This window comes from Squalius cephalus (genome assembly GCF_949319135.1).
Source record: "Squalius cephalus genome assembly, chromosome: 2".
Classification (NCBI taxonomy): Eukaryota; Metazoa; Chordata; class Actinopteri; order Cypriniformes; family Leuciscidae; genus Squalius; species Squalius cephalus.
Window position 1 is genome coordinate 33,771,289 of NC_137123.1, and position 12,153 is coordinate 33,783,441.

Genomic DNA, 12,153 nt, shown 5'->3' on the forward strand with positions numbered 1-12,153 from the left:
ACAGAAGAAAATACAGGTTTGGAATGTCATGTGGCTGAGAAAGTGATGATAAGTATTAGAAGTCTGTGTGAATTTAGTCTGTGTGTTTAGTATAAAGGCCCTAATATACTTGTGGCAAACTTTTTCAGCAAAGTTAATTTACCAGCTCAAATGTTGTTGTTTTTTTAAAAAGTTGCAATTTCAAACTTTCAAAAAGATTTGCTAAGTGATTTTGCTAAGTATATCGGAGCAGCATAGCAGCATTTGCTAAGTATATTTTCATGCAACATTTGTTATTTCATATAGTTTAAAGGAGATCATTTATGTGTAATTTCTGCACCAGAAAAGCAAACTGCCTCAGTAATGATTGTTTTCAGGCAGGTTTTCCAAACACTCCCCTTTCTGTCATTGGTTGGATCAACAAGTAGTCCCGTCCCAAACTCATTGTCATTGGTTGAGCCAGTGGCGCTATGTTGGGCAACTCAAACTCAGGACCACAGTATTTACATTTTTAAAACCAACTTACTAGAACACAATGCTTACAAATATCTGCACATTAAACTTGGATTGGAAGTATTTAAAAGTAAAAAAAAAAAAAAAAAAAAAAAAAAAAAAAATATATATATATATATATATATTTAATATATATATATATATATATATATATATATATATATATATATATATATATATATATATATATATATATATATATATATATATATATACAGAAGCTTTAATGAAATAGAGTACTTGCCATTATTCTATGATGCAGTGCTTATTTTTCAGAAACTGTGCATTGTAAGCAGATTTAAGCGAGAAAATACCATGAAAATGAGGTTGTGACCTTTCTGTGGGGAAAAAAAGTGAAAACAGAGGCCAGGATGTCACAGCGAGAGGGATAAGTGTGAATAAGATTAGCCAGGTTTTACCCACAGATGCTAATAAGGAAGGGCTTTTTTTTATCTTCAGCAATTTAGAGTGAGAATAACCTTGAGTGTGGACTCTTGGTGTGGAATATTAATATAGCTGAAGAGAGCTGAGTGGTGCAGAACCACTCTCTCTTTTCAACTCTCTTTCCTTTAACATTCTAACCATCTTCGAAAGTTCTGTCTCTTTCCATCTACCAGGTTTCGTGGCCTATAATTTTAATACTGACACAAAGACAGCCTTATCTGGGGAACATATCTGAAAATATCAGTTTCTCATGCCTGTTTTGAACCTGAACCCTCATCCACTGATCATATAATTATTTACATTTGACAAACACAATCTGTTCCCAGAATAGTTCTCTCAGTCTGAGAAATGTGATACATTTAAACCCTGAGGATTGACGAGATCTGAAGGGATGTGTGGCATGTATGAGTCTGGCCAGACAGATACGGCAGTGTTAGAGCGGAACTCCAGTGGCACTGATCCAGTTGGTGATTGGGGCACTGTTTTTAGCAGCTCCCCCTCTGCCCTGATTACCAGGATATGAGCTCATCTCTGGTTAAATAGAGGTTCTTATAACAGCTGTGCCCCCGAGCAGGAAGTGGAGGGCTCTGGATATAGTCACACCGTCTTGTCAAGGAGGAATTTGGAGAGGATGTGTCTTGTTGACATTAAACTGGTGAAAGATAACATGCAGCTAGTTAGACGTGTACACAATCATAAACTCACACACAAGAAGGGGTTTATTTTTTATTCTAAGCAGGTTTAGCTGCAGGACACAAATTTTACAGAATAAATGATATTGTCAAACTCAGTAAACCATACTAATAATGAATACTACAGAAAAGCAGATGAGCACAGAATATGACGAAAGAAAGCAAATTTGTGTTTAGTGCAAATAAACCTGATGCCTGTGTTTTATTAATAATGTGTAACGAATTGTGTTTTTTTATTTTTGTTTAACTGTTGGTCCATTAAGCCTCATTAAAGCTACACTGTGTAACTTTTTTAGTTGATTCTTAGCAAAAAACACTTAGTTCTTTCAAAAATATATGTGCTCATTAATGTATATTTACTTCTTTCAAGTAATAAAGTATTCTCTTAAGTTTATAATCTGCTATTGAAAGTACGGGTGAGGGGTTCGAATGCCGGTCGCCATGTTGCCCCTCCATCTTGAAACTACATTAGCCAAAGAGGGACATACCTGTAAATTCAAGCTTCGCCTTTTGCGTTTTTCACTCAGTGACACCGTGACGAATGCGAGGGGGAGATTACTCGCGAGCTCGCGAGCCGCGAGTGCCGGCAGATTTGAAAGATAGTGTGGTGTGTGTGTGTGTGTGTGTGTGTGCGTGTGTGTGCGTGCGCACTCACATTTGAAAGAGAGAATTAAAACGTCAACGCGACAGACAAATCAGCAAGACCATAGTCAATATTGGAGTAACTTTTCCCAGATGGAAAGAGCTCATGAGGAGAAAAGACTTTAAAACGGACACCGAGGTTGCCTGCTTTCTTCTCGACAGGTAATTCAGCCTGTTGTAATTCATTTGTGTAAATTCGAAGTTTTATTATTATTATTATTTATTATTTATTCGAAGCTTGTCTAACCATAGCATGGTTGTGCATAACGCCAGAACGACCTCTAGTATAACTTCATCCTCGCGTCAATGGTGAAAAAGTATTGTTTACCTTGTAACATAAATCTGTGCTGCGACGGATCACAGGTGATGAATAGTTTTAAAGGCGCAATTTTTTAAGCTATATAAAAAAAAGGACACTGTACATTTTAGTTATTTTTAATTGCTTTTACTTTGTACACATTGTAACATTAGCCTAATCTGATTATGCTGGGATAGCCGATTCCAAGGGTGACGTTTACCTCCTGACATCTGTCCTGTAGTTTTATTCATTTTAGACGTATTGTTTATTATTGTCATGGACGAAGTGATAACTGGAAGCCATGTTAATCTTGGAATAATACGGCCACCGTAGGAGTGAAAACGCCCTCGGAATTGAGAGGAACAGAAACAAATATTCACTGGGTAGTCATATACAATTTCACCGCTAGATGGGGGTAAAAATCACACAGTGTAGCTTTAAGCCATGTTAGCGTTTCAGAGCGTCCCCGAGGACGCGGGTTTTGTGACATCATCGCGTACAATAGAAGTCCCATTTCATTGGCTAGGCGCCAACCAATAAAACGGCTCCTTTGAACACATTTAACAAATTTTTGCACATTTGTGACTACTTGTCTGCAGCTTCAGATTCAGAATACAGGTTTGTGACTATTGTCTGCAAGTGCAAATTTCAACATTCAACTTCAGATTTTTATTTTACAGGTTTCCACATTGGAGCTGTGAGTGTAAATGTTCACGTACAAGTACGAATATTTATTGTACAAGTTCTCAAATTCACATCTACGTGCTCTCGAGTTTTGCTACTCTTTTACCTTCATAATACACTACCAAAACTGTTTGGTAGTCAAAAAGTCAACACTGAAATGTATAATATATTTAAAATACCAATATTTATTAATAATAATTTTATTAATGGTAATTTATTAACATTACCATAAAAACTCAAGATGATTGTCTTCATAACTTGAGTATTTGGTCTCTTGAGTTTTGATTTTAGTTATTTTTTCACTTTCATTAGCCAATAATTCAACATGGGAAAAAAACATAATGATCATACAATTGAATGCATTCTTGGCCATATTTATGTTTTATTTTTGAAGAAGAAGAAGAACAAGAATATGTCACGCAACCTGTCTTTAGCATCTGCCTAATTTGGCCACCTTCTACAATGTGACAGCTGATTGGACACATGGCCTTTGACATTATCAAGAAAGTGTCCTCCACCACTTTTAAGTTAGATAATAATACCCATCCATTCTTAAAACGGCTTGTTCTATTGGGTCGAGATGATGCTGGATCTGTCCCAGAGTTTTGTGCCATGGGCAAGGAAACACCCTGGATACATGGCCTGTCCCTCACAGGGCAAACACAGACATTCACATTCACGCCTACAGACAATTTAATGTCAGTTCACCTTTTGCACATGTCTTTGGATAGTGGGGTACACGAGAGAACCCATACCAACACATGGGAGAACATGCAGACTCCACATAGAACACATCCTGGATCGGCTGGGTCGCAAATCAGGGACCTTCTTACTGTGGGGCGACAATTCTACCCACTGAGCCACCTTGCCACCACTAAATAATAAATAAACCTATTAATTCTATGCATAATATTTACAAATATATATGGTTTATATCAGTTATTTACTGATTTACTTACTCAGTTATTTATATCAGTCCTTAACCTTAAGAAAAGAGAAGAAAAGAGAAGAGAAGAGAAGAGAAGAGAAGAGAAGAGAAGAGAAGAGAAGAGAAGAGAAGAGAAGAGGTTGAAAAGAGAACGAGTATGTCATGGTTTCCAGGGCTGCAATTCCACAAGCACATCCACATGTCCATTAGAGCCTGTCTCTCCTTCTCATGGGATAGAGCTGACAGATAAGCCGAACTTCCCCAAAAATTGTAATAGAAAAGAAATGGGATTCCTGCAGAGCATAATCAGGAAAAAATTGGATGATAAAAGAAGAGCAGTTAATGAAGTGGAACATTTTCTCATTTTTCCTTTTAATTCCTATAACATAATTTTAGAATCAGCATAGAAATGAAATATGAATAAAGAAAATTCTCAAAGGAGTCACTGAACAGAAGATGACATCACTGGAGTAGTGTGAACTTTCCTCTAAAACTCTTCTCTGATATGAAGTCATTTTTATGTTGAGGCAAAATGGATGTCACTAGAAAAAGATGACTGGTTGAACTGAGACAACCAGAAGTCAGAGGAAGTCCGTAACAAATGTAGCATTGTATCTATAATTACACCAGTATAATAGAAAATAACCAATAGTGATCAAATGATTGCATGAAGTGCATAAGGAACTTAAACTTTGATGTGCTCTATGAGATCAGGACCAAAGCCATGTCCCATCTCCAACTGAGCTGTAGGGATAAAAGAATGGTGCACTTTACAGGCCCATCGGTTCATATGTGTCACGAAAATGTTTTATCCATTACTGCAAAATGCATGATGTAGTATTTACCATAGTCTTGACTCAAGAGGGATGTGTTGTCACCTCTAATAAAACTTGTTTTAGGGCTCTTGGAGATGAAATTAGGGTTGCTTTTCAAATCAAGCTGTCATATGGAATATAGTGACCTTTTGAAAAAAGGAGTGAAGCATGAGACAAACACAATGTGAGAAGACTCTGCTACTCTGAGTGAGCACTTTTTATAATTAGAGCCATAGACATTGGTGTGGGAGCAAAAGAGATCCTTGTTGAGTTGAATTGAGTTGTTGGGCCACCTTGAAGAAAGAAAACATTTGAAAGATTTGCTAAAGTACAGAATGTTTGGTCCTGCACAAAAAAGGTGTGTGTAATTTCTGTACAAAATCAGAGCTAGTGATTCCTGCCACACACTTAGGCCATTGGTTGAGCTTATGTTGTTAGGTTCGTGACCAAGAGATCACTGCTTGACTTGACATGGCCCTGTTAGCCCCTGCTGGCAGATGGGTCAATAACATAATGGTCTTTTTCTGTTTCTGTTATATCATATACTTCATCCTCATTCCTTTGCTGTGTTTTTTGTTTTGTTTTGTTTTTTTGGCAATATTCCCACACATACAATTAAGACTACACACTGTGTGTGTGTGTGTGTGTGTGTGTGTGTGTGTGTGTGTGTGTGTGTGTGTGTGTGTGTGTGTGTGTGTGTGTGTGTATGTGTGTGTGTGTGTGTAAAAGTCTTTACTGTCACTTTGAATCAATGTAATGCATCCTTGCTGAATACAAGTATTAATCTGTTTAAAAAAAGGAAAAGAAAAAGTAATTGTCCATATTAACATTGACTCACATTGACATGTCTACATAATATGTATGCTTTAGCAGTGTTTTTTAGTCTGTGTGTATTTGTTTTGGTGCACATGTGTCGTTAGGTTTTTTCACAGACTCTAGGTGTGTATGTTTTGGATTACATGCAGCAGATGCCCGATGCTCATTGTAAACACAAGTAATCACAAGCAGCTGGTCAGGACGACTGCTTCTCTTGTGTGGCTGTGGGTGGCAAAAGTGTGTGTGTGTGTGTGTGTGTGTGTGTGTGTGTGTGTGTGTGTGTGTGTGTGTGTGAGTGATGTTCTCTAGAGCACTGGAAGCTATGGAAAATGGAAGTGTTGGAGAACGTATAGTTCAACAAACTGCCAGTTTTGTTCCAAGCAAATCTAATAATTCTTTATGAAGAGCTCAGATTTATTTCTTGTCTCAGCAATAGAAAAAAAAAGATCATCTCTGTTTTTGCAGCCAAATACTGAAGATTACATCCTCCTAGATTTTTTCATCTGCGCATCAAAATATCTTGCACCTTCAATAACTTTTCCCGAGACAGGCCCCAAAACCCTTCAAGGGCCTCACCATTGCTTGTTTTGTGATTATTTCCATAAGGGAAGTAACTCAACAGTAAGCACATGGAGGCATCATTAATTTCATCTTAAGGAGAAACGAGACTTCCGGTTTTCCATAATCCCCTCCCCCAACCCCTGCTGACGGGAATGTGGAAATTACTCCACGGTGTCTAACCACTACAAAGACCAGAGCTAAACGCACAGACTAAACACCTAGACCACAGCTGCTTACTGGCAGCCGCACCTTCGTCTGGGAAATAGAAAGCTCGCCTATCGCTACTGTTTTATATCCGACTGTCAGGCTAGAACACGTTTAATGCCTTTATTGGGGAAAGAGAGAAAACAAATAGTCTTATCTTAGATTAATAATTCATTGGAGATGTTGTAGTGTGTGAGAAAAAGAAGTGTACACTGGGATTGATGCTATCAGGCCAACAAATGCTTCTCAGAAGTTGGCGTCTCTTCCTCTCACACACACACCTGCCGGTGGTCTCTGTCTCAGGGGAGGTTGGCCTGAGGAAAAGGGAACTGCTGTGTTACCTGCAGGGGGTTACAGAACATCCCATGAGCAGAAACATTTATGACTGACATTAAAGTAGCAATAAAGAGGAAGGGGGTTCCAGTAGCACTGGGAAATCGGAAGCATCGTTTCTGTGTAGTTGATTTAACTTTTAAAAGTAGTTTTTATTAGTAGGCTATTTTGCATAAGCAAAAGCACAAAAAAATATTTAAACAATAGTTGCTGTTTCGGAAAAGGAGAGGATTGTAAAGTAATTGTACTGGAATATAAAAATGCCTTTCTAAGACTTTCTAAGAAAAGTGTACAAAATAAGGCCAAAACCTTTTACATTTTAAAAAGAATTGTTTTCTTTGTTGGGCTGCAAATTTATCCTGAATTGCTATGAACTCAAAAAGGGTTATCTAGTACCAAATGTTAGCTCATAGTTATTAATAAACTTATATTTGCCATAAATAAAGAAAAAAGTTTGATAATGTTTCTTTAACTTGGGTCACTGAGCTAAATGTTTGAGACTGAAAATAAATTCAGTTCAAAACATAATTAAGATCAAAATAAGAAAATTGAGCTTATTATGTTTGTGCCATAATGCCAACCCAAAATGTTTTATGGGTGTCACAATTAACAATGTAAAGTTTTTATTTATATTGGGGTGAAAATCATACAGTAACAGGGTGTGGGTCTTGCCCACTCTTGAGTTCAATACTCACTTCTGATGTAGGACAGGCCAGAATTACTAATCATTTAACTCCCTGCTTTTCATAAGGTTGATTGTATAGTTTATTCAACACACTGTATCTGTTCGGTCTCACAACCCATACAAAAGCATGGTATTTTAAGTAAGAAGTAAAAAGTAACAAGGCACCATGGTGTACTACAGTATATTCATGTACTGCGCCATTATCATAAACATGTAAAGACATTGTTTAAGCAGATTCCTTATTCAGCTCAAACAATATCATGTGATAATCAGCATGCACAAATCTTCACACTTCATTCTAGCAGCAGGCTACATTGTATATTTTTTGTTGCTGTTTCTCATTTGAATCCTTTCCAGGTGTTGTGTTGTTTTGTTGCTCTCCATGACATTTTACGCAACAGTTTTGTGCCCAAATTTGTACCAAGATCCCTGTTGTGTTTGGATTTATCCTGCAGAGTTCTTGGCTCCTTCCCAGCCCTGTCATTAGACTTCTTTTGTTTCCTTTCCTCAGCGTTCAGCTTGTTTTGTTTCTCCTTTTTTATTAAACGCTAAATATTTATACAATTTGCAACTTCCTGTCAAAATCACTGACACTCCCACAATAGCTCGGGCTCAAGCGCACAATGGCAACTGCTGCGGGGGGGATATTTTAAAATGGCGCGTCTCCAATTTCTTTTAGCCCTGGGATCTTTTGTTTTAGGTAAATAAAAATTGAAAGCTCTTCGTGAGTGATATCGGCCACCATGTGTTTCAGAAACGGGCCTCAGTGGCACTGTGGTGTTAGCAGACGCTAGCGGATCACATTGTTATTCTTTTTGCAACAGAAGCTGAGACGTCGGCCCCTTGAGATACGGATGAAGGGTGACGGATGTTGATGCATTTGGCCGAGTTCCAGTCTCATTCAAAAGTGTCTTTTTGGATGGGGAGGGGGTTTAGTGTTTCCTTGCCACTTTGGCCCTTTCCCGAATGTGCTTAGAAGGCCAGATATTGCTCCTATCAGCATTTTCTAGCATAATATGGCAGTTTAAATTCCACTTGAAAAGGCGAATGTGCGGATGGCACTGTCGTTTTATCTTTAAGAATATTAGTGATGGCCTACTGAGAAAAACGGAGCAGCTTGCATGTTCTTGGCATGTGCTTGCGCTTGGCTCAGATCCCCCCCTTCCATCCATACATCAATCCCTTCAACACTCAATTGCTTTCTTTGATCACCCTTTCACTTCCTTTCTGCCGCCCGATCGCCGTGACTGATCTGCGTGTCATCTGTTTTTTTATCCGTCCTGTTCCGTCTCTCTCCGTTTCTGACTAAAAATGTCATGACGACAGGGAGGGGGACTCGGGTGGAACTTTCATTTGTAAGTCTCTGTGGCTGAGAGGCGACCTCTGACCCCCTAGAGCTGCCTGGTATTTGGCTGAAAAGCAGAGGGTCTTGAAAACTATCGCCTCCAAAGGGCTCATCATCTCCTGGCCTTCCTTTTCATCATCTCCCGGCCACGGCTCCGCTACTACCGCGGGTATCAACCCAAGTGAATCCATTACCACGAGGCCAACACAGTTCAGGAGCGTCTCTTAAGGCGACTGATGGGAAATGAAAAAGTCTTTGAGAGAAACTGCCGAAATGTCCTCTCTCTCTCTTTCATCCTTAACTTTCAAAGTGGCGGTGGAGTACAGGCGGCCGTAGAGTGGCTGACTGTAACCTTATGCCCTGACCTGTTCAGTTGTGAGAGGATCCATTTCCTTTTTCTGCTGTTATTCCTCTCTGGAGAATATCCGCTCACATTCCTATAAAGCATAACACTGTTAGAGTGCTGCGAGGGATTGGATCAGCACACTAAAACAAGCAAAACACCGGTCACACAGCAGGCGTATGTGCTGAAGTCTTGCTGTCACGTAGCTTGTCGTTCTACAAATAGAGTGTGTGGTCTAATTTATCATGGGGTTGTTATGTATGAAGACGTTTGCAGCAGTCTGAGAAGCAGCTAATTGGTTTGAGGTGCAGACTCCAGCAGCTCTAGTTATACTTGTAGACATGCTGTGCCATAATGGCATGTCTTTAAAAAGAGCTCAAACAAAGCAGAAACTGATTTCATAACGTCAAGCATCATAATTTGAAACTATTTACATCGTTTCCCATTCAGTGTGATGAGTGTTTCTTAATATTCTCAAATTGTCAGTACAGCATGTTATTTTAATGAGCTTGCTTTTTTGAATGCAATTTTTTTTAAGTTTTAATGCATTGCAATAGAGCATTTATGCAGAAATATGTACTGTTTTGGGTGATTAATGAGCATTTATTGTTATGTTTCGTGTGTGTTTCAATGCTTTTCTGTACAGGTTTGGAACTGCCATTCATGATGATGCCACATCCCTTGATTCCAGTCAGTCTGCCTCCTGCCTCGGTCACCATGGCGATGAACCAGATGAACCATCTCAACACCATTGCCAATATGGCAGCTGCTGCTCAGGTCAAGTGTGTCCCGTCCAGAATGATGACGTCAGTTATAAAGGTACAAGGACACAAATTATACATATGGTTCCTAAGATGATTTAAAGGGATAGTTCGCCCAAAAATGAAAACCACTCATGCTCATGTCATTCCAAACCCATAAGGTTTTTGTTTATCTTCGATAGACAAATGAAGGATATTTTTCATGAAAGCTGAGAGATTCTGTCCCTTCACTGAAAGTACAATCCACTTAAACGTTCAAGCTTCGAAAATGTCATTAAGACATTTTAACAGTAATCCGTATGAATCAGGCAGTTTAATCTTGATGGTTGCTTTATATGATGAACAAATTTCTTTTATTCACAAATATACACATACAATGTATAGAGCACATAAAATATTATTAATTAAGACATTTTAACAGTAATCCGTATGAATCAAGCAGTTTAATCTTGATTTAGTCTTCACTCTCAGAAAAAAAGGTACAAAAGCTGTCACTGTGGCAGTACCTTTTCAAAAGGTACACCTTTGTACCTAAAGAGTGCATTTAAGTCCCTCAGAGGTACATATTGGTACCAAACGTGTACATATTAGTACCTAAATGGTACATATTAGAACCCTTTTGAAGGGTACTGTCCCAGTGACAGCTTTTGTACCTTTTTTTCTGAGAGTGTTCAGAAGGGACACAGTTGCTTTATATGATGAACAAATTTCTTTGATTCACAAATATACACATACAATATATAGAGCACATCAAATATGATAAACAACACCTAAACCATACGTGCTTGACGACTAACCTCACTGGTTCTTGCGGAAATTCAAACGTGCTTGCACGAAACACAAGAAAAAAACATGCGAATGAATTTTTTCTATGGAACAGTTTTTTCAAATATTTTTTGTACAACAACTGTGTCGTGAAGTTGTATAAACTACTTTTGTGGCCGTTCTGGAGCTTATATGTAAAAATTATATGAAAAAGATCAATGTGAAGCTCTCCTAAAAAATATTATTATTATTATTTTATCCCTTAGACTGTAACTTTTAATGTCACAGCTGAGAAAATTCTTCTGAAATGATTAAGCATTTATTATGGTTTTATAAAATATTACAGATTATGGGGACTAATGTGTGTGTTCACGATCAGGAGCGAGTTCCAGACAGCCCGTCTCCCGTCCCCTCTTTGGACGATGGCCGCAGGTCAGTTAGCCACTTATCCTCCAGACAGAGCAGCAGCGTGTCCAGCTCTCCTGCCCACACAGAGAGCTCTTCTGACCGGCCACGTACGTCTTCCCCACCACATAAAAGTCATTTCTTTTCTTTTGTCGTTTTATTCCTATGTCTTTTTCTAAAGTCTACATTGCATATAAACTCAAGATTTTAGTTGTCATCGGTGTCATGTTTGCTGTAATATTACTTATACTTTTACGTTTTTATTCTGTCGTATGGCTAAAACCAAACATACTAATTTAGCACCACTGAGTTTGGTCCCTGAGCACTTAGCACTATGCTCTTACCATAATGTGAAACTGCACATATAACCTTACAAATGTGCTTTTAGAATTAAGAATAAGGTGATATCACAGAATCTACTAAAAGCAAAGCCATCAGAGCTGTTCATGTGCATTGCTTTAACCGGAACTAAAACTATGCAATTACAGATAATGCGCTCTACTTTTTTCAGTCTATCATCAGACGCATTAAAAAATCTTACCCAAGATATCAGATATCAGTGGTATGATATAATTTGGGGCAGAATATGTGTTTTAAATCCTATTTTTGAAAAAAACTGAGGTTCAACTCTTTTGAAATTGCTTCTATACTATTATTTAGTTGCCTTCTTGTTACGAGTTTTTAAAGCTTGTTCAGGACAAGATATACTTAATGTTCACATCTTGGATATAAGTGAACCTTTCATTATTGAATTAAAACATCATACACTACATTTGGGGTTGGTAAGATATTTTAATGTTTTTGAAAGAAGTTGTATGCTGATGCTGACTAAGGCTGCATTTATTCGACCAAAGATACAGTGAAAACTGTTTAATATATTTTAAAAAGTAAGTTATTCCTGTGATGTCAATCATTACTCCAGTCTTCAGTGTCACATAAT

At 38.1% G+C, this 12,153-nt stretch overlaps 1 protein-coding gene across 4 annotated transcripts in view; it reads left to right on the forward strand.

Moving 5' to 3' along the window:
- The window catches only part of dachc (dachshund c), a 53,592-nt gene that overhangs the window by 25,301 nt on the left and 16,138 nt on the right, over nucleotides 1–12,153 (forward strand). Inside the window, exons 4-6 of one of the 4 annotated variants that reach the window (XM_079851791.1) lie at nucleotides 5–61; nucleotides 9,929–10,101; nucleotides 11,155–11,323. In XM_079851791.1, coding sequence (XP_079707917.1) covers nucleotides 5–61; nucleotides 9,929–10,101; nucleotides 11,155–11,323 — 399 coding nt within the window. The remainder of the gene's footprint in view (nucleotides 1–4; nucleotides 62–9,928; nucleotides 10,102–11,154; nucleotides 11,324–12,153) is intronic. The other 3 variants (XM_079851792.1, XM_079851793.1, XM_079851794.1) reach the window with 3 other exon arrangements.